The 24,674-nt window shown below is 26.3% G+C and overlaps 2 protein-coding genes across 2 annotated transcripts in view; one reads left to right on the forward strand and one right to left on the reverse strand.

Moving 5' to 3' along the window:
- LOC129610783 (uncharacterized) overlaps positions 1-15,986 on the reverse strand; it is a 41,928-nt gene extending 25,942 nt beyond the window's left edge. The window contains exons 1-6 of the mRNA XM_055523497.1: positions 15,723-15,986; positions 14,782-14,966; positions 14,621-14,717; positions 14,429-14,533; positions 13,980-14,198; positions 13,811-13,906 (exon numbers count right to left, since the gene is read on the reverse strand). Coding sequence (XP_055379472.1) covers positions 13,811-13,906; positions 13,980-14,198; positions 14,429-14,533; positions 14,621-14,717; positions 14,782-14,966; positions 15,723-15,986 — 966 coding nt within the window. The remainder of the gene's footprint in view (positions 1-13,810; positions 13,907-13,979; positions 14,199-14,428; positions 14,534-14,620; positions 14,718-14,781; positions 14,967-15,722) is intronic.
- A 7,875-nt stretch (positions 15,987-23,861) lies between these two features.
- The window catches only part of LOC129610788 (probable serine/threonine-protein kinase DDB_G0282963), a 116,682-nt gene continuing 115,869 nt past the window's right edge, over positions 23,862-24,674 (forward strand). The window contains exon 1 of the mRNA XM_055523505.1: positions 23,862-23,963. Coding sequence (XP_055379480.1) covers positions 23,862-23,963 — 102 coding nt within the window. The remainder of the gene's footprint in view (positions 23,964-24,674) is intronic.

The raw sequence follows: 24,674 nt of genomic DNA on the forward strand, positions 1-24,674 counted from the left end.
TTTTTGTTAATTTTATACAAATAACTGAGCTGTGAATCTGAAAATCAGCTGAAATCGGAGATGGTGGAAATTATTTATTATAGTGGGTGGAATTCTGATTTTTTGATTTTTATTATTTTTTTTTTTGTGAAATGAAATGAAATTTAGTTATGAAAAAAGATAAGAATTGTATGGGTTGTTAAAAAAAAAGAGAACAATAAAAAAGTAACTCTCTTTTTTTTTTATATGTGGTGTTCATATGTTGGTGAACATATGGAATTACACGAGAAATTTTTTAATATATGTAATTTTATGTAAAGAATTAGAGTGAATAAATTGTTACGATAGATAATGATTGAGTGTGTTCATGTTACTTATACAGCATGCGAATTAAAACCACACTTCTTAATGAATATGACACAAAAAGCAAGTATGTATACTTAATAAAACAAAAATAATTTTATATAAAAATTTATTCATGTCGAATTTTACATAGGTGCAAAATAAACAGAGTAATATGTAAAATTAGTATTTTGGAAGATATTTAAACAGATACTACGTGATTATCGTCTGCATGTAATTTATTCAAAAATAAAAATTGAATTAAAGATTTAAACAAAAGAAAATTTTTAAAAAATTCTTATAACTTTTAATATAAGCTCGCCTTATAATAAAGTTAGAAATATAATTTCTGCTTTGTAATGAAATAAATATGACAAAAAATGAGTTAACATTTTTTACAATTTCAATTCGATACTGTTTCGTATTTTTTCAATTTCGTTTAATTTCAGTTATAAATATATGTATATGTTATAAATATTTGAATATATTGAATATACGCCAGTGTTCTTTGTTTAGCATGTTTAGCATTTCTTAAAATGGCAATTGAATTGAAATTAGTAATGAATAAATTTAATTAAACTATGAAATTGTTGCTTCTGAAACATGTGTTTTTAATACAACACTCAGGATAATTAAAGTTGTTATGTCCTTATTATAACGGAGAACGGGAAGTTGGTAACAGACTGGAAGAATATATAAGAATGTTTCTTTTGTTTTTTTTCCTGCTGAAGTTCTTTTGGCAGTTCAAAAAGTGTTAAATTGTACTTTCATTGTTTTTGTATATACATACATAAGTTATAAAATAAGCTGTACGAGTATAGGTAACTTTTTAGTTTATTATACAAATTTGCTGCAATTAAATTCCGTATTGAAAATTGCAAGTACGTATTTTGAAAGCATTAAAATAAAAATTAAAAAGTTTTTATAGTTTAGAATTTATGTTTTAAAAGTACACATACACACGATTTAAGTACATCGTGCAAACATGAAAAAAATGAAAATGAGAGCAAACAAAAAGGGATGAACAAAATTTGAGGAAAAATTTAAAAAACATTTTGTAAAAAAATCTTATAATATCCTATATCAAACATAATATCATTTTGATAAAAATAAAAATAGGATTTTTGCAACAAAACTTGATAAAATTAAGTAGAAATATACACGGATGCAATTTTTATCAACCGCATTGCATCGAATAAGGGAGGTTATGTGATGACAACAATTTTTGCATATCGAGTTTTCGGTGAGAACGCACTTTTCCATAGTAGGGAAGTGCAAAAAAACAGTAGGGAAGTGCAAAAAAAACATTTTTAGACAGGCTTGTCTGGAGCATGCACGCATGTATCTCAAGATCGGCTGAACGGATTTTGATAAAATTTTATATGTGGGTTTATTTTGGCTATGGCACGAATTGATCAATTTGGGATATATCAGACCTCGGGAAATGGAGTTTTTTGTGGATCGATTTTACATTTTTGCGTATATAAAGAGAAGTTATCAATCAATCTCGCCGAAATGTACTATCTAAATTCGAGATTAACATCTCGAGATTAAACAATGAATCTATGAATTTTTGGAAAGACCAGGCTTTGAAAACCAAATTTGGAGCTAATTTTACATTTTTATGCTAATTTATATGATCGTTTTCGTTACTTAGACTTAAAACTTAATAAAGAACAGTTCTAAATCGTTAAAGAGGAATGTGTCATTTTACAACCATTGGTTTGATCGGCGGATTTTTACTTTAAGTTTTCCTTAAACAAAAATGTAGTTCAAATTAACCTAATATATAGGATAGAATTAAAATAATAAAAAATTCAAAACACATTTCCTGACATTATCGCATGGGAAAAAGTATTTAGAACAAAGTTAAAACAAAAACTAGAATTTACCGTCACACAAAGGCTTTAATTTTTGCAATTTTTCTCAAATGTTCTCATATTATTAAAATTCCATATGACATCAAACAAATTAAAAATTTATATCGATTGAATATTTAAATAAGTAGGGAATGAAAACTGTATTTACATATTTTTTATCGCTTACAATTTATATTTTTTGTTTTTAGCACAAAATTCAGATTTTTTTCAGGTTCAGAACTCGAACCAGTGACCTACCGCTTTACTTATTAATTTCACAACTATGACCAAACCTAACCTAATGTAAACAAATACTTAGTAATCATGTGGATTACAGTATAAAGCAATGTAAAGAACATTTCGAGGAGAAAATTTTTTTAATTTTTCTGCCTTTAACTTGTTCCTTTGATTACGTCATCCATCTGTTCTGCAGTTGCATGAAGAAATTTCCATTAAGTTGAAATATGTATATTATATTAATTTATTTTATTCTCACTGTAATAGTGATATTTCCTGATTCTAAACAAAATAGTTATCTTAATAATCTCAGGCAAGTATTCATTCAAACTATTATTTTTTTTGCTTATCTTAGTGCTAAAACTTAAACCATAAAGATTTAATGTTGAAAATTGTTCTAACAAGTATTTTATTCAATAAAAGTTAAACATACTAAAACGCACTATTAAGACAAAATCGTTGCGTGTTATTCTCTACCATAGCAGCATAATCGTTAAAGCTTTAATTCTCAATAATATTATAAAGCTATGCCATAAATTACAATATATTAACTAGCTTCTTATATTTTATAAACCACAGATATATTATATGTATACGTATACTTACATATTACATATAATAATGCACATAAAATGTAATATGAATAATTATTTATATACCTACGTGTATAATAATTTTATGCTCATAAAAGTAGGTAATATGAGAATGTTGTTAATTATAAGTAGAAGTGAAAATATTCTTTCATTTTTAAAAGAGCCCTTAAATTTATTAAAAAAGAAAATTTACAAAAAAAATTAAAACCAAAAAAAAAAACGAGACCGCTGAAAATGTTTAACGAAATGATTGTGTACTTCTAAATTATCACTTCCTGTATTATTCTAAAATTACATCAAATTAATAATGTAAACACATTTATTTCTTAATACATTTATATCAATCCACAATATTGTATACTTAAATATCTCTATGCATATAACATCATATATATGAATTCCTATTTATAGTGTAACTGTAATACAAAAGTATATATGGATTTGTTATATATGCTATATTACAAAATGCAGCAAAATTGTATGTGAAATATAAGAACCAAGAAAAAATAGAAAGAAATTGCAGTCAAGTACCTTGTGAGTGGTTTTTTAATACATAATATTTACAGGGTAAATAGAAAGTGGATATATATGAATAAAATACCTAAATAATTAAAATTCCCTCAGAAAAAGCAGTAAATAGAATAATTAAAACTAGGTTTACAAAAGTTTCACCGTTAATATAATTTGCGCTTTTAGATTAATTGATTCTTTGTTTTAAAATATTTTAGTTGCCTTTTAGTTACCTTTTCTAATAAAAATATTTCTTACGCTATAGTAAAGATAATATATAGCAGCTATGTATATAAACTCTTATACAAACACGTTCTTTTCAAAAAACTTTTAAGAAAAATAAGCTTCTGAAATTAACGATAATGATTTAAAATTAACTAGGAGTTATAAATATGGATTAGAAACAGTTTAGTTAAAAATTTATTTGTTTGCCTTTTGCTCTTATTGAAATTCTAAGTCTACTTTTTGGCTTTTTTATTTTTTTTAGATTTTAAAATTTGGCATTTTTAATCGAGATTTTAAGCAATTGACTCGATTTATATATTTGTATATATATGATATATATTTATAGACATATTCAATATCTTCGTTAGCTAATCTTCACTTTTGAAATTATATTTTGGGTTCGTTTTATCTTTCTGAAATAATTTTATTTTAAACTATATTACAGATTTTCTCTGGTATAATGCGTAGTTTGGTTCCATCAAATTTTAATTTGAAATTAAGTGGCATTAAATAAGAAGATATTTTAACCATTTTTCAAAATAATTGTTTTTGAATTAGAGCGGGGCTTCTAAAGCTTTTAATTATTAAATGTTTTATATGTTTTATGAACATATTTGCGTTTTTCGTTTTTTACCTTGATAAAATAAAAATTGAATATTTTCTAATTTTAATTGCTTTAATTCTAATTTTAATTTATTTGTTTTTCCTTAATCTGTAATTCATTTTCTAGTCACTCTGTAAGTATCACAATTTTTATGCGATTATCTATCGTTAGAGTACTTAATGATTTGTTACGTTCAATGGAATATACACGCATCATGTTATTATTTTTTTTAATATTAAAATAAAATTGAAGTAAAAAAAATATTGAGGTCAATCAAACAAAATTCGTTTTGAATTTCTTTCGAAGTCATTCATATTAAAATGAGTGGTGGTGAGTGATAGTGGTGTTGTAAGTATTTTTGTTTTCAATATAAAAACAAATAATCTCAATTTTCCCTTTCATTTTGTTGAAATTCGATTTTTTAATTTAGATGCACTCATACATTCATACATACAATATCTAACTGCATTTAGATATAATGTTTCTAGTGTAAAATGTTTTTAATGAACTAAATAAGAAAGTAACAAAAATAATTGAAACATATTCGAGAGGCGTTACAGGAATGATTAATTTAAGAAATATTTTCAAATGTAATTTCATTATTTCTAAATTTAAGAAAATTGTGAAAAATTGTGAACATTTTTTAACTACTTATTGCATTTTTCAAATTTTGAAAACGCAGAAATATAGTGGCTGGCTTCTTCTAACGCGGTAGAACTTTAAAAAACACAAAATGGCCGTTCAAATTTACCGTTATATAAAATCCGTTTTTTTTTTTCAAATTTTTGAAGACGTGAAATTAGCAGCTTTTAGACACTAATAAATAGTTTATTTCGTTAGAAGAAATTTTTTTCCATCTCCACCCCCTCTAGACTCTAGTTGGTAAACATAGATTGTTTTTAAAAGCAGTATTTTCACTTGTTGGAGGGAAAAGTGCTCTATTACAAAATTGGTTTGACCAAAACTTATTCTTTTTCAATTTCCCTTATAATTTTTAAATCTATATATACATACTAATGTACAGAAGGAAAGCACGTTTTTTATTGTAATTTTCAATGTTGTTTAAAAGTGTTGTTCAAATATTGTTATTTGATTTTCGATAATAAAAAACTTCAAATAGTTTTGCACTTTTCCTTTCCCTTTAATTTGTAAAATGAATAATGCGTAAAATGTAAACTGTCTATACATATTCAGCAAAAATTTTTCTAAAATTATTGATTTTAGAAGGAATCTTCCTTTTTTAAACTTAAACAAGTTCAATATAATTTTAATTAGACTATTTACCAATGCATTTTTACCCCGCTTGCGACAAACTGCAAACTTTTACAAATAATAGATCGAAAAGAAAATAATAACACAAGCGCGGGTAGATCGCTCTTCCCTCACATAATACATATTTTCTAATTGATCAAATTCATGTTTTCACTTTTTACTTTTATCAACTGTTTTCCCGATATATTTTATACAAATTTTTACTAATTTAATTTATTTCTTTTTTATATTTTCAGGTATGTATCATTTCTTATAAAAGCAACTTTAACGACATTTACGAAAGGAAAATTTCTGATGCAGTATTTATTAATGCTTTATTTTATTTTTAAAAAATAATTATTCTTTCCTTATTTCAAAAACAAATTTAATTTTGTATTACAAAAAGAAAAATGTCCTCACATTTCTATTACTTTAATTTTATTGAGAGATTTTATTTTGTTTTAATTTACATCCATTATAAATAATTACTTTATACTTTTAGGAAATACTTTCTCATAATTTGTTTTTGAGAGGCACTCTCAATCTCCTCTTATTATTATTATTATTACGCATGCACCTATGTATATCACAAAACCATCGTGAGAATACTAACGATTATAAAATGGTCATTCAACTTAAAATGTCAAAAAAAGAAAAATGACCCACATAAATTTAGGAAAACCCCAGTGAGAATACACAACAAATTTAATATATTTACGTAGCGCATACATATACATATGTATAATATTATATTCATATAGACCAGGGATGGGGAACCTTTTTCCATTTAAGGCCAAATTTTAGTCAATGCAAAGTCAATCAGGCCGCAAAGTTTAAAAAAAGTCCAAAGGTTATAAATTTTTGCTTTGTGTAGGTTGATGAAAACAAAGTTATGTCAGAATATAAAAAATAACATAAAACAGTTTATTTCATAAATAAAAATAGATAAGTAAGTATGTACATTTATATGGGTTTGTTTTCAAACAAATATGTATGTAAATTTTGAATTCAAACGTTGTTAGAAATTTCATGGCTTTGAATTTTCGAATTTTTAGTTTTCAAATTTGAAAGTTTATGTGCACGGTTTATTTTTCTAAATGTTTGATTTGTTTTCGAAAATTTGGCAGCAAAATTTTAATTTTTAAGAAATATAAGAAATAAATTTTTTAAAGGACAAAGGCCACCAAAAAACAGTTAAAAGGCCGCATGCGGCCTTAAGGCCGCAGGTTCCCCATGCCTGATATAGACAATAAATATTATTATAAATGTATGGCATTTACACACATATATAATTTTGCCTTTAAAGAGTAATCCAATTTTCATTAAAATCGCACTGCAATTTAAGAAATTTGAATTACAGGATAATAACTGTAATAAGCAACAACTTCGTTTAGATTTACTTAGCTACAGAACTTCCGATTTGAATTTTCAACAAACCGAAAAATGACAGCGTTGACTTTAAATCTGTATTGCAACTTCTATTCATCATATTTTTAAACCAATAACATAATATGAAGCAGTTATCATAATGATCTTACTTTCAAATACAAAAAGCATCTTTTTATCAGGAAGTCTGTGTCATACCCGGTTTGTCCTTACGACATAAATAAAAACTTTTTGAAGTGTGTTACATAAATAACTTTTATGTCAACAGAATGATTAAGATGTTTAGAAAAGAATTGAGTGTAAAATATTTTTTTTCTTTATTCGGCACACATTAAATTGGGGACATAAGGCTTTTAATTTTTTATTGTTTTTTTTTTTTGGAATCTTTTCCACTCTCGCGGTGATACATTACTGTTTTAATAAAAGTTCTTTATTATAATGACCGTATTGCATATAATCAGGGAGGTTATGTGCTAGCGCCGAATTACACTTGTCGAGTTTTCAATGCATTTCTCCAAAGGTACACGCCAGCGAAGCGTATAAGTAAACAATAGTTAGAGAGATGTCTGCTTGTGTGTCTATGTAGATCTGTATTTTAGCTTCGGCTGAATTGATTTTTTAGAAAATTTTTATCCGAGTTTACTCTGAGAATGGACGATTTGATAAACTTTCAAGATATATCAGGTTTTCAGAAACTGAATCTTTACTACGGGTTTTTCAGATTATTTTGAAATTTTATATATATAAGATTTTTTAACCGTACAAAAAATCATTCAATTTTTTGAAGAAATCAAGAACTAGAATTTTTTTACGGGCAAAATTTACATTTTTGCATATAACCAGAAAAATAATCAACCGATTTCTTTTAAATTTAATATTTAAATTCAGGGTGTTAAAACAATGAACTTATAATTTTTTTAGGTCAGGGCTCAGAAGCTAAACATTCTGTAGCGATGTTTTGGTTTTGTGGATATGTGACGAACTAATTAACCTAATTTTCTTGAAATTTTATATTTTGGATTCTGTTTGCTACCGGAATTAACTGACGAATCGCCAAATTTTAGAGCCAAATTATTTTGATGTATAAAAATTTCAAAGAAGTATTTAAAGGGCATTTTCACAATCTTGTGCAACGTTTTCGTTAAATTAGACAATACACTCCGGTTGTTTACATGCTGATAGCGTCAGTTTAATTTTCCTATTAAATTCAAATCCCAATCAAATTTTATTTAAAGGAAAAAAGCCAAAAGTAAAGTAACGCATATGAGAGCGTCATTAATCATAATTTTTCAAAATAATAATAACATAATTTTGTTATCATGGAAAAGAATGGAAAAATAATAAAAAAATAAAATGCTTGAAACAGAAACTGAAGTGAGGATAACCTAAAAGTATTATTTACATGAGTGGACCCAAAGGTTTTTTATATTATTAATGAAATTTAATAATTTTTTAAATTATATATTTTCTCATATAATTTAAAACAAGTTATCAATGAAATATTTTTAGGTAAATTCATTTAAAAACGTTTTTAGAATATGTAATTGTTTGTAAATGATTGTAATATCAAATTCCCTTAAAGGTATCAAGTAATCGATGCTGATGTAGTAACGTGTCGGATATGATATTTGATTTTCGCTTAAGTTTTATGAATGCAATTATCTTCTTTCCTTTTTCTTCTTTTTGTGGGAGTGTAAATTTCGAAGAGAAATTACCATCTAAACAAGAGTATTAAAATTACAAATTATTTTAATCCGGTACAATACTTTCTGTTTCGACAAATATTCGAAAATAAAAAAGCTTTCGTTAATTGGTCATAAAGACCTTTCTTTCCGGAAATATGGATATTCTTCGAATCTTTAATTTTTCTTTTTATCTGCATCTATTGGTCTATCACTGTTCTTTCATGCGGGATTATTTTTTCTTTTATTGGAACTGAAAGCGAATGAAATATTAAAATTTAACCAGATCGTCCAACTTTGTCTATTTGTCTTTAGTTTATAAAATTACTGTAAAGTTTAAATGAAGTTGGGTCAAACCAGTGGCGCTTTTCCCTTCAACAATTGGAAATACTGCTTTTAAAAACAATCTATGTACCTATTTATACGAAATTTAAGGATTGCATACATTCAGGATGAACGATTTATGCAGTCTTTGAAATAGAGAAAAAATTAATTTAAAAAGGTGTTAACATAACGCTCGATTTTAAGGGTTAATTGCGTGCGATTATAGAAAAATAATTATATTCTTCAATGGCATGAAGTTTACCGTTAGCTTTCTACGTTTAGAGAAATTTGAAAAAGCTTAGGCTTCGAAAATATTAGGTGCCAAAAAATAAAATTTTACAAATTTCAAGTGGGAAAAAATTTTCTTCTAATGAATGAACTATTTATTAATGTCTAAAAGCTATTAAAATTTCAGACTTTTACAATCTGTGGTCTAGAAGAAAAACTACCTTGAAAGCTTAAAAAAAAGGATTTTAGATAACGGTAAACTTTAAAGGCCTTTTTGTTTTTTAAAAGTTTGAGTATGGTATGCCGTGTAAGAAAAACCAGCTATTATATTTCCGCGTTTGCAAAATTTGTGAAAAGTTTTTGGTTTCACTGCAATAAATAGTCAAAAAATGACATTTTTAAAGCTTTAGGTTTATAACTTTTAAAGGCGGGCAGATAGGTACAAATTTAATTCGGAAATAAATTTCTGGTAAAGATCTACATATATAAGTACATATAAAATTTCAGCTCTCTATTCTTAAGGGTGTAAAAGTTTTGTAAACATGCGCACGGACGGGCGGACAGAGTGAAACTAATGAGTAAAAGTTTTTTGGGAAAGTGTTTAAAAAGGCTTTTCGTACTCTAATATGAAATGTATGAAATATGCAATTTTTAAACATATTTAACAAGTTTTATTGGCTGTGAGAGATAGAGGAAAATGTTATATGGTTTAACTTTTTTATTTAAACCATATAACATTTATAAATAAAAAAAAAAACATATTAAGACAAACTTTCGAGAAATTTCGAGTTTTTAAAAAAAAATTCAAAAAAAAAAACAAAAATTCTGACTTTGGTGAGATCTATCTTCAAAACTATGGGACAGTATGCTCTTTTATGGGACAGTAAAACCGAAAATAAAGAACAATCAATTGCCTGTAAAACAAGATGGAAGCTACTCTATATCTCATGGTTCCAAAGTTACAAGCATCTATATACATACAGGGAAAATCTGGTTCCTTTTTTTTCTACAGGCTGTTGTTCGTAAACAAATTTACATTCACCCCTACCGCACACACGTACAATTTTTTACTGGGAATTAAATAAAGAATCATTCCTGAAATTATTTTTCACCTTATATGTGAAACATCCTGTATGTACGAATGTTATCAGCTCTATTGATTTTTTGATTAATTTATCAACAATAAAAATACAGATATGTATGTAACGTATATTGTTTTAGTAGCTCTTATTACGTGCATGTGTATGTATTATCTAACTCACTAATGTAAATATATATATACATACATACACATTTGTGTTTTATAAATAGTAATATGAGCATATAAAAACTAAAACTACAATAAATAATTTATTAATTATTGTTTGACATTTTGTTTTGTTCCTATAGCAGAAACGTACCTAACTTGTATCTGTCATAAAAAATATAAAATTATTTATTAGAAGTAGATTTCCCTTCCATTTCTATAATTTTTTCCAAAATTTACTTTGCCTGTATGTATATTATGTAATGTAATAATTCATACTTACATATACATATCCAAACCGAATCAGTAGAAATTAAAGATTAGAAAATTTATTACGAAATTCAGTTGGATTTATTGATTGTGAAAAGAAACTTAATCCGTTATTAAACACAAATTTTGATCTCTTTCTTAATTTTACATTTGCTTCTTTAAATGTAAAGGAAAAGAGAGAAAGTAATTGGCATAATGTAACAATGTGTTGAAAATTTAATACACGAGAGTTTGGAACAATATGAAGGCTTTTCAAAATTGATAAATTAAAAAATTAGAATTCTTGATAAGAAATAATTAATTTGTTGGAAAAAGAATCTCTTTAAATTCGTTTCTACATACTACATAAAATTTTTTAGATTTTACATTTTTACTATAAAAGTAAATTCCAAATTCCCGACAAATTATTTGGAGGTCACACTTTAGATACTAGTATTTACTATCTAAATTTACTTATGAGAATTGCAGTATTTAAAAGTGAAACAAGAAAATTTTTAATATTTTTTTTTAACGGATTATGCACCAGGTTTTGTAGAACTCATGTGGTTAAATTTGCAAAATTTGTACTATTTATTTATATTTTTGTTTAGAAAGTTCTTTCATATTAAAATTTCTGAAGCTATTAGTTTAGGCGTTTAAGATAATATTGTGAAAATCATAACAATCCTATTAACAATTCTGTTCAAAATAATATTAACTGATAATTAATTGAATTGTTTTCAGTTTTTATGATTTTAAAATAAGTATGTATATAAATTCTTCAAAAGTATTTGTTAGTACACAAAAATAAAATAATTGCGCGTATTAATAATTCGAAAAGAAAATTATCAATGCGATAATACAAGTTTTAAAAACAAATCTTTTTATTAGACGAATTAGAAATTCAAAGAGCCTTCTTTATCGCAATTTCAAGTTTAACTGATTTTAATAAAAATTTATATCTGAGTTTATTCATTTTGCATTTTTGGTAAACTTATAAACTTTTGAGGCATACGCTCTAAAAAAACCAACTCAAACTGATAATCAATGTTTGATATTTAAAGATACATTTATAGTAACTAGGTTAATCTGTCTATATATTACATATGGCCTTATATTCAATTTAATAAGATGGAAGAGTTCTAAGTCGATATAGCCATGTCTATCCGTCTGTTACTGGGGCATTCATTTGAGAAAGAAAGAAAATCCAAAAATTGAAATTTGATACATATGTTTGTTTTTATAGTACGTCACTTTATAATGTCTATATAACTTCAAAATTTAACTTAATATGATTACGTGCTTTATTATTTAAAAGTTTTGGAAAGTCCCACAAATCTTTTTACAGTGACATTTTAAAAAATTTATCTCATAGCAACGCGATTTTAAATTGCTGGAACCCTTTATCTTTTCAGTTTTTCTCTTTGCCTTTTGTCCTTATCTTTTCATTTATTGCTTCAATAAAGAAAGTTTGGCTAAGATCGAAATAAAACTTTTTACTTGTTTTCTTAAAATTTGGAATGAGTGTAAGCTACATATGATAGAGTCATTTTCAAAGTTTTCAAACAAAACAAAAGAAACCGAATAAGTTTTGAACACTTTTAAGTGATTAATTTGATCAGAGTATCGTGTAGTGCAACAAATTTTTTTAGATATTGAATCAAAATTGGATAAGTACTCCCAACAAATACTTATTTACTCCCAATAAATACATATAACGTCTTAATTTGAATAACAATTTTTTTTCTCATCATTTTCATCTGTTAACTAAGTGAAATTAGAATAATAAATAAAATTGTTTTTTAATATACGGGAATACCAAAGATATATTCGCGTGCTTTTCTTATTTTTATTTTAATACAACCATTGATGTCAGCCATGTAATTCGTTCGTTTGTGCTCATATTTAAATTTTAACATAAATATATTGTGAATTCTAAAATTTATATTGTAATATATTATTATTCACCTACTAAACTTAATTTTTACTTGATTTATACTATATTAATCTTAATATATATTTTATAACAAACAATATTATAAACCATGTTTTTGACTTTTCTTTTTGTGCTTATACGAGTATATAATTTTATAAAATAATTTTCATTAATAGTGAGTGGAAATTAAGGTTAAATTTTAATAGAAAGTAGCAATTAAACACTATAATTATTGTAATGAAATTATTAAGAAAATGAAAATTGAAATCTATTATAATAGAAAAAACTGAATACAAATTCCAATGCAATAGTAATATGTAAGTTTAAATTAGATATTATTTTAAACTATAGAGAAAATTGTATTGTAGTGTTTTAAATAAATTTTTTAGGTTTTGAGGGTGAACAAAATTGCAAAACTCCAAAATAAATCACATAAATAGTTATTGGTTGTTTTACGTTCGAGTGACTGTATTAGAACAAACTTTCGTGAATCTGCCCACTGTTTACATGTTCTTTTAAATATATTTATGAGCAATCACAAATCAGATTTTGGCGGCTTTTGAATTCTTCAACAAACAAAATGACAATTAAATGATTCGATCGATTATAAGATAATGATCGATTATAAGATCGATTATAAGATAATAATAATGTGACATGACATGAATTTACGCCAATGATTCATACTGTTAAATTTTAATTCTATTCAATTGCGGTTTACTGTAAAGTTAGGGCTACTGTCTATACCAAAGCACATGTACATAGAAATATTAAATTAGAGCATATAGCCAAAGTAAAATTTTTATTATATCTTTATTGAAAATAAATAAGTATTCAATTTGTTTTTATAGATTTTTTTTTGATAACACTTCTATATAGTAAATACAATTATGTATATAATTTATTGATTGATTTTTTTTTATAACTTTTAATAATATACACTTATGATAAGGATTAAATGACAATTATTGGAATTTGTTTGTTTTTATTTTTTTTTTTTTTGAAGAAAAATTATAAAATTTATGAACAAAAACGCAATTTAATATTGCGAATTTGAGAATTTTTCTAACAATGTTTCAAGTAAAAAATAAAAAATTTCTGCAAGACTTAAAAAATTGCAACCCAAAAAGAAAGAAACCGCCCCACTAAATGAAATTACCAGTTGATCTATACTAAAAACAACTAATTTTCTTTGAGAAAAATTTGGTACTGTAATTACTATCGTTTTTGCGCTGTCATCCTGACTTAAGGTACACTACGAAAAGTAATAAGAGTTATTGAAATTCTTTTAATATTTTGTTAAAAAATTTTTAAATTGCAAAAATTACAATTTCTCCTTGGTTAATGTACTCAATATTTGCACATAATTCAAAACATTCACATTCCTTTGTTACATTATACCAATTTGTTCTTGATAAGCATAATAAGCCCTTGATATCACAAAGTGGTAACTTTTCTCCAATCACATAAAAGAAAGGTTTGCATTTGCATAGGTCCATTGCTTTCTTAATACGACATTCAATTTTACAAAATGTTGGCTTGTACTCCTGATAGAAAAATAAAAATTTATTATTATATTTATTGCATTTGAATTTTAATTATGCATACTCGCATGATATTTATGTTAAAATTCAAATGCAATAAGTTGCTTGTTCTTATTTATATTGTAACAAATTATTTTTATAAGTTATAAATTACTTACGTTAAAATATTTTAGATTATTTTCATTTTTAAATCGGCATTTTCTATATGCAATTGGAATTTTTCGTAATTCAACTTCCGACTCAACTGGGCTTAGATCAAGAGGAATTTTACATGTATGACTATTATCATAAAATTTTGTTTTATCATATTCATAAATGTCATCGGATTCATGTATTGCCTATCAAAAGTTTGAAAGAAAAAACATTTTATATTACGCAATTTTATTGGTTAATCAAAATAATTCAATGGTTAATCAAAAATTTACCAAAAATTTGTATTTAAAAGCAACTTGAAAAGATTCGAAGCAGAACATATATCTTGAGCATATTTCTTCGTCATCATTATAGGTTTGCTCTCTGGAACTTTAATTACATTTTATATTGTTTGTATGCTAATTTTTTTGTTTTCTTAAGTCGACGTTAATACCTTATTATTTTATCGGGATTTTGATAATTATTTGCTTTTGATGAAGTTAAACACAATCCACTTTCTGTTATAACTCTAGTATATTTTCCATTTGAAGTTAAAGCATCTATTGCCTCCTGATCTTTATATGGATAACTTATATTTGTTAAATCAATGCCAAATGTAAATGATATTTTTGATGACATCTAAACAACATTGTAATTATAAAAATACCGTTAAGTGATTATATATAACGCAATAATTTGCTCACACATGTAATAAGTACAGCTACAAAAATATTTTGTGTAACTTAACTATTTTCCCATATTTATATTACTTATGTACTAGATTAAAGATTTAACAAATTTTAGAATCGAGCTGAAAACAATTTCACACATAATGTACTTATCATATGTGTGGTTGTTACATCGGTATATAGTAATTATTTTTAATTAAAAAAAGGAATTTGACAACCTCTAGCATTAAGTCAACAAATTCAGAAGTTTTTATCGTTGCATCATTTTCGTACGGCTTCAATTCATTCAAATTTGATACTTCTATGTTTGACAATATTTTAAGGAAATTTTTATAGTAATTATATCTTCCATTATCCTTGTCATCTTTGGATACACCCCATTTTCTAAAATAGAATAGGTAAATTTATTATATAAGTTTCTTAACAGATAACGAAATCTAAATTAAATGAAAACTTTAATGTTGTGTAATGTTGTGTGCTTTCGAAAAGGTAACCGAAACTAAAATTTTCTTTGTGTGTCTGCTCATTTTAAAAGTTTTTTTAAAGACATTCTTAATTGTTAATAAAGAAAATCTCACAACAAAATTTTTAATAATATACTTGATGGAAAAGCAACATATAGGTTTCTATAATTCCGATAATATTAAATTAATATGCAATTTATCGGTTTAAAAATTAATTACCTTAAAATAATTTCATTATTAACATTTTCGTCATCATATAGCAAACAAATTGTATGGCGCGGATAGGGATAATCTTCTGCGTCATTGATCACTTCAACAGTTAAAACAACAGGATTATTTTTAAAACGATACCACTGATCTAAGCAAATGTAAATTGTAAAAATTGTTGAAAATGTTATTAAAATAAACCATAAAATACGTTCTAAAACTAGAAGTTTTGTATTGACTAAGTATTTTAACCCATGAACGGAAAGTTCTGTCAAATAACCAGAAAATATTTTATTCATTTTTTTTCTTTGTACTTAGTTTGAAATATTTAAAAATGTTTTTTTTTTCTGGTTTCAATGCCTTTGAAGAACTAAACTATTAATTTAAATTTAAAACTATTATTTGATTAATTTTGTTCATAAAATCGAAATGTGCATCATGTTAATTTATATTATTGATTGCGTGACAGTAGAAGACATTAAATTCATATACCTTTCGTAATTAAATTTAATTGTGAATTTATGTTAAATTTTAGAACAATAATTTATGTTGTCCCTGTTTTTTTTTTTAAGAACCGCATATTTATTTCTCAAGGTCCAAGTTAATATATTAACACGATTGTTCAATCTAATTTATGTTCAGGTTAAATGCAGCAATTAATGCATCCAAAACTTAATATAAAAATTTTGTTGTTACTGCAATGTGGAACGTATCCTTTTCTAATTGCTATTTGTGTTGTTTACTATTTCAATGTAAAGTGATTGAAAATATAATTTAAAATTTTGAATGGGAATGTAACAAAGATATTCGAACAAAGATATTTTGAAATTTTAACAAAAAAGTTGCTGAGTATGCTCTAAAAAAACATTGTTGCTATTTATGCAAGTAAGATTTATTAACTATTTTGCTCCTGTCGTATTTTCAAATACTACTTTGGCAATGGAAATCTTTTATACCGGAATGAAAAGTGACCTATAAATTGAGATGTCAACGATACTACATTTTTCGTATAGCAGTTGAAACACGTTTTATAATAGATTTCTGAAATAATCTTGATCAATTTTACACAGCAAATATTCAACAGTAAATTCTAAAGTTTTTTTACACCGTTATGTATATGTACGTGTTTAAAATTTTATCCCATTGGGGAAAATTGTCATGAATTCGTTTATTATGACTATTTCTGCATGAATAATTTCAACAAAGAGTATCCTATTGGATTTTTATTGGTATGTGCATGTTATTGGTTGTAAGTATAGTCCCACCTACAAAAAAGATTCATCAGGATAGAAACAGTTCTAAAAAATTTTAATCTCATTCTTTGTCGCTTCGCAAAATTTCCTTTTTTGTCGGCTAATTTTTTTTTACGAATATTAGATAAAATGTTGTTGAATGAAAAATTGAGTTTCTTTTCTTTAAGTATTCGTTCTTATTTTGAAGAGGAAGAAAATAATCCATAAGAAGGATTTAACACGTAAAAACGTTACAGTCGGTTTAAACCGAAGAGTATAAAAAGGAAGAAGAATTCAAAAAACGCCCAAAATTTTTTGTTATAACGCAGTCTTGACGAATTTTTTTCCAAGATTAGTTCTTGTCCAAAAAAAGGGTGAAGTATCAAATTTATTAAGATATTTCCTATTTCTTTTCAATCTTTTTGAAATTTTTAATAGTTCAAAAAATTTCATAATTTTTCTACCTGCCATGTGTTCTTATTTTATCGTAAGAATGTGTCAAATTGTTTGTTATATTACGTTAACGCTATTCCTTTTTAATATTTCTTGCAGATATTTGATAGGAAATCAAAAAACAACAAGTAAAAACGTTTCAGTCGGTATAAACCGACGGAATTATACCCTGCACCTTTCGTTATTATGTAGCAATTACACGAACCCGTGAAGTCATTCTATAGAAACTTCACGGATATGTCTGACCTATAATTGGACATCTGACTGCCAAGTTTCATGAATCTGACTTTATAATTTTTCCAAATATTTAAAATTAGCTTTAGGAGTTGTATGGCAAGTACCTGAACCTGTCAAGCAATTCCATCAAAACTTCATATATCTGATCTACAATCGGACACACAACTGCCAAGTTTCATGAATCTGACTTTATTATTTTTCCAAATATTAAGAATAAGCTTTTAGGCTTGTATGGTATCTACTCGAACCTGTCAAGCAATTCAACCAAAACTTCAGAAATATGTCTGACCTGTAACTCGACATACAAGTGCCAAGTTTCATGAATCTGACTTTATTATTTTTCCAAATATTTAAAATAAGCTTTTGGAGTTGTATGGCAAGTACCCGAACCTGTCAAGCAATTCCACTAAAACCTCACAAATATATCTGATCTACAATCGGACACACAACTGCTAAGTTTCATTAATCTGACTTTATTATTTTTCCAAATATTAAGAATAAGCTTTTAGACTTGTTTGGGAGCTACTCGAACCTGCCAAGCAATCCCACCAAAACTTTGGAAATATGTCTGACCTATAATTGGACACACGACTGCCAAGTCTCATGAATCTGACTTTATTATTTTTCCAAATATTAAGAATAAACTTTTAGACTTGTATGGGAGCTACTCGAACCTGCCAAGCAATCCCACCAAAACTTCAGAAATATATCTGACCTATAACTCGACATACAACTGCCAAGTTTCATGAATCTGACTCTATTATTTTTCCAAATATTTAAAATAAGCTTTTGGAGTTGTATGGCAAGTACCCGAACCTGTCAAGCAATTCCACTAAAACTTCACAAATATATCTGATCTACAATCGGACACACAACTGCCAAGTTTCATGAATCTCACTTTATTGTTTTTCCAAATATTTAAAATTAGCTTCTGGAGTTGTATGGCAGGTACCCGAACCTGTCAAGCAATTCTTCTAAAACTTCAGAAATACATTTGACCTATAATTGGACACATGACTACCAAGTTTCACGAATCTGACTTTATTATTTTGCCAAATATAAAAAATTTGCTGTTGGAGTTGTATGGCAGCCACCCCAACCGGTGCAGCTATCCCATTATAATTTTTAGAGCATGTGTAGAATATAATTGGACACATGTATACAAAATTTTATATTAATAGCTTTATTAGTTTTCGAAATATTTAAAATAAACTCCTTGAGTTGTATGGCAGCTACCCGAACCCGTTGTCCGACTTAGTCCAATAACAATAGGGTTCGTCCTTGGCACAAAAGAAAAAACTTGTGAAAGTTTGGTGTCGATTGCATTATTCGTTTTTGAGTTATCGTGCGATCGGACGGACGGACGGACGGACGGACGGACGGACGGACGGACGGACGGACGGACGGACGGACGGACGGACGGACGGACGGACGGACGGACGGACGGACGGACGGACATGTCTAAATCGACGCAGAATTTTACGCTGAGCAAGAATATATATATATGTCCATACCGCAGATGACTCCTTCAAGTAGTTACAAACTCCATACCAAAGTTAATATACCCTTCACGAAGTGCAGGGTATAAAAAGAGAACATTTTATCCTTTATTGTTCACCCTTATGGTAAATAATGTAGAGGTCAGTCAATTTGTTTTCTTGTTTTTTTGCTTTCAAAGGTCACATATATTATGTAAAGCCCAAACGTGGGGAGTATGTATTGTAATAAAAGCATACTTTTCTTTTGCGAAATTTAAAATGAAATAATAGAAATAGTAGTAACGTTTTTTTCAATTCTGTTGTACATAAATAAATATGCAATATGAAGATATGTGTGTATGTAATTATATTTCTTTCTGGATCCTTGGCCAAAATTTTTTGACCTTTTTTTTTGGGGTGAAAGGAAATAATCGTTTGTTTTTATCCGAGAAACACATTCCAGAGTCCTTCATATTAGTTTCTTGAATACTTTTTGTTTTTTTATTTTAATTATTTTTCGTTATTTACATATACATACATACATATAAAAAGTCTTTTGTGCGATTTTGCTATTTCTTTGGCTGGGTACAGTAATCTTCAATTGGAAAATGTAATTTGTCGTATTGTTATACTTATGATTCCTACTTTATTTTTTATATGTTTATCGGACATGTATATTAAGGCAATATTTCAGATGTAAGTATGAATTTAAGATTGAAAATATTTTTAGGATACGGTAGGATTTTAATTGTTGAACAAGTATTTTCCTTCAATGATTTTTGTTTACAATGTAGAAAATGTGATATAAAATATAAAAGAAATAATTTTAATTAATTTTTTTTCGCCCTAAAAATAAAATGAATAAAATTAAGTTATGTATTCTTAAATTGAGATTCAAACTTGGTATGAATTAATTTTGAAAGGAGATTTTCGTTTTTAAAGACAATAATTGCAAAAGTGCTTGGTGATTTCAATAAAAATTTAAATATAAAAGTTAATGGTATTGATTTTTTATATATACACCTGAAAATTTCGATAAATATGTTAATGGTATACGATATTTATTTAAAATAATTTAATTTCAAAAACCTTTTCTGAAATGAAACTAGTAGTTATGTTACATAATAATGAAAGTTATTTTAATATTTTTATTGAAATGTTAATATATTTATTTTTTTAGTTATTTTAATTTATTGAGATATATTTAAAAATCTTAACATCGTATAAACATTATGTTTAATATTGAAAAATATCCAATTGTGTCTAAATTAATAAATACACAATATCAATAATTGGGTTATTATTATAAATTAGTTGTACCTATTTACAAATCTGTAATAACAACGTACGTACCTACATTAACAGTAATGACACTTCAGTAATGACATTAACAGTAATGACATTAGCACATATAAAAATTCATATAATCATGGCGATTACTGTAGAAAGCAATGTAGAGAACAATTTTTCAATAATTTCTTCATACTTTTGTAGATCAGTTGGTGAAGCGTTCACCTAAAAAAGGGCAGGGTAAACTAGTTCGAGCTCACTTCGAGGAGAAAATTTTTTTAATTTTGCCGCTTTGACTCATTTAAACGTGGCCCATTTTCCTTTTTTGGAATGATATTGGCCCCACGGCCCATTTCTTCCGTAATAAGTCGTATTTTGCAATTTTCTAAATCTTCAAGAAAACTTTAATTTTTCTCATTTTCAAGTTTAAATTAGATTTTACAAATTGTGTATAATGCTCTTAGTATTGGAGATTTACTATTACCATTTCTTTATTAGATTGTGCTTTTAGTTGTAAAATACGCAAAAGTTTCCACGTCAACATTATGTTGTACTTTTTCTACATACATATTTGTTTTGCTAAAGATTTCATTTCAAATTTTATATACATACATATATCCCGAAAATTAACCAACAATGTAAGCCAATGCAAAGTTTCAAATAAAAAGCTTGAAATTCGAATTAAATTTTTATTAAATTAGACATATAAGATAATATCCCATCCATGATGAATTTTTTTTTCCACAAATAAGCGTTGAATTTTAAATTAAGCATATTATCAATTTTAACCCTTTTTGTTGGTCTTTTTTTCGAAAATTTAGCCGTTTAATTTTTTCATGAGTGATAACTCTGCCCGATCCTTTGGCTGCGAACTAAATGGCAAATCATTGGCACGCGTGCCAGACTTTCACAAGTTTTTTCTTTTGTGCCAAGGACGAACCCTATTGTTATGGGACTAAGTCGGACAGCGGGTTCGGGTAGCTGCCATACAACTCAAAGAATTTATTTTAAATATTTCAAAAACAAATAAAGCTATAAACATAAAATTTTGTATATACGTGTCCAATTATATTCTACACATGCTCTAAAAATTTTAATGGGACAGTTGTATGGCAGCTGCACCGGTTCGGGTGGTTGCCATACAACTCCAAAAGCAAATTTTTTATATTCGGAATTATTCGGAAAAATAATAAAGTCAGATTTATAAAACTTGGCAGTCATGTGTCCATTAGGTCAAATATATTTCTGAAGTTTTAGTGGAATTGCTTGACAGGTTCAGGTACTTGCCATACAACTCCAAAAGCTAATTTTAACTATTTGAAAAAATTATAATGTTAGATTCATGAAACTTGACAGTCGGGTGTCCAATTATAGGTCAGACATATCCGTGAAGTTTCTATAGAATCAAATAAAGGTTCGAGTAATTGCTATACAACAACGAAAGGTGCAGAGTATATTCATTCGGTTTATGCCGACTAAAACGTTTTTACTTGTTTATTATTTAGATTTTATAAAATTGAATTTTTGTTATTCAAATAAAAATTAATTGATATTTATAAACATACATATTATGTAAGTATGTACATCATAGAGCTAATTTTTTGAAATTGTTATACAAAGCTATTTTTCAGTTTACTTCCCTTATAAAAATTTCTTGGCACGTTTGTATAACAAAATATATAATTTTTGAAAATTTGGCACGGAGATCTCATAATTCTTGCCACCCAGGAGCTACAACAAGGTATTAAACCTAAAGAATAAGAATTTCAATTATTTTACTTTGAAGAAAATTCAAATTATGCGGGTGTTTGACTTTGAACATATAAATATTTAAGAGCAAAAATGTGAACCTCATAAAGTGGGAATAACGTTTGCAATATTGAATTATATTGAGATTACTATTAGCGAATTTTCACTGATTTCTTAGTGCTATGAGCTCGACTTTTGTATCTGTTAGAAAAACGAAATTAATTATTTATTACGTTTAAAGTTCAGTTAACAAGTTTAACTGTAATTATAAATTGGTTAAGAAAAATCAATTTTTTTATTGTCCAATTGATTTGAATTGCTGTTCAATGCTATTTCAAAAATGAATTTGAAAAATAAATCAAGGCAAAGTATTTCTTCAATGTACTTTTTTGATAGATAGACTTTTAAAACTCTTTTCATATTTGGTTATATTGTTAAATTTAAAATACAAAAGTAAATATAAAACCATTAAGATATTTATATGTCATTTATATAATATAAAGTTATTTAACTTTACTATTAAGATACAATAAAGGTAAGGCCAATCAAACTTAAGAAAAATTTCATTCGCTTTAGAACTCATATGTTTCAAAAATTTTTAAAATATTTGAGCATTTCTTCTTGAAAAATGTCCAAATTAAGCATAATGTCCAAATTGACATAAATTTAAAAGTAAAATTATAAATTATAATTGGAAAAATAAATTTGGAATTTAAAAATACTTTAATCAATGCTAATTTTTTCTGGATAGCAGTCCATTTTTGGTCTGATTTTGCCATAATTGAAATCTTAAAAAAGCAAATCATGAATTAAGATAATAGAATCAAACCCCATACATTTGTAGAAATTAGTTTAGTAAAATAGGAAAAACATTTTACGAATAATTCAGCACTCATATTTCAAATACTATTATTTATATTCGTGAAAAAAACAGCTTCCCTTTCTGTAAAGAAATGTTGAAGATAAACGGCACATATTGAACAAAAAACCCAACTTAAGAAAGCAAATTAAAATCCGACAATTTTCATGGTAAAAATATATTATCAAATTTTAAATCTGCAAATTATGTATTTTGAAACATTATTTTACAGCTACTAATGCTATCATCCAAGCAAACATGGGATTTTGCTGCAAAAACTTTTTTGTGTTGCAAATAAAGGTTTTTGATACATTTGGTTTTGATATGATATACGAATTTAGGATTTTGATTCTACTACGATTTTTTAATCTATTTTTTTGTGAAATAACGGGATTAAGCAACATGTTTATGAAAGGCAAACGTGTATATTCAGAAGAGGAATAAAATCTTATCATTAGTTTAATTTATTTGAATTTTTCAAATACATATGTGGGTTTTGATTCTACTATCTTCTTCTAAATTTTAGAAAAATTCATGTTCCTATTCATAAATTTATTATATTTGATTAATTACAAGTATTTTAATTATTATTTGTCGTTGGTAATTTTCGATCACAGTACCTTTGAATTTATAAAATTGGGGTTGCATAATATTTTAAGGGCTATATTATATTTATTTAAATATAAGTTGTGCAATAGAAATTCTAGTTTATTGTAATATATGTAGGTCGCCCAACAACATTTGATGCGTTAAAGGCTTAAAGTATGCCTCGTTCAATGATATTGAAGTTTTTAATAAAGTATTTTAAATCAAATTTTAAGGGAAAATTGGAACAACTTGAAATCAGTGGAGTTTTTTAATATTCGTAATCACAATATGGATTATGATAGAATTAACTCGATGATTAAGATGTTGCGTATCGCCAATTGTAATTGCGATTGTTTTGGTCTTGATGCTATTAAAGATGCTCTTCGAACTGTACTTTCCAGAAATTATAACAGCAATATATACCATTAGTTTGTAATTTAACTATATTCAAAAATAGTTGAGTTGCAAACTACTCCATAGTAATAGACTCTAATCCTTACTGACTCTTTAATTTTCACAATTTTTCTTATTTTTCCTCATTAAATGCTGATGATTTTGCTTGGCAATCTGATAGCCGCGTTTTGTGCGTCTAAATAATGATTATTTTGGCTCTTTTATGCAATGTTATTTTCCCATGATAATTGATGCTTGGCCTAAGCTATTTGTCTGATAATAATATTAGAAAAATAATAATAGTAATGAAAATAATAATAATAATAGTAATAATAATAATAATAATAATAATAATTCATCGTGGGACTCTGTATTTGTATTTACATATAAAAAAATTTATTTTTCAATAAACAAAAGTTACTTAAAAATTTAAAAATCTTTTGATTTCGAAGGGATTGTCATTTACAAAAATTTTGTTGATAATAGGAATAAATAAAGTGGGGTCAAACCAATAGTTTGTATTGTAGCACTTTTCCTTTCAACTACCACACTATTAAAATTATTTTCATTCATATATTTAAGATTAACGATTTATGCAGTCTTTGAAATAAAGCAAAAATTAATTTAAAGAGGGCTTAACATAATGCTCGATTTTAATAATTAATTGCGTGAGTTAAAGAAAAATAATTATATTTTTTAATATCAAGG

The sequence above is a fragment of the Condylostylus longicornis genome, unplaced genomic scaffold, assembly GCF_029603195.1.
Source record: "Condylostylus longicornis isolate FDR11 unplaced genomic scaffold, ASM2960319v2 ptg000048l, whole genome shotgun sequence".
In the NCBI taxonomy this organism is placed as follows: Eukaryota; Metazoa; Arthropoda; class Insecta; order Diptera; family Dolichopodidae; genus Condylostylus; species Condylostylus longicornis.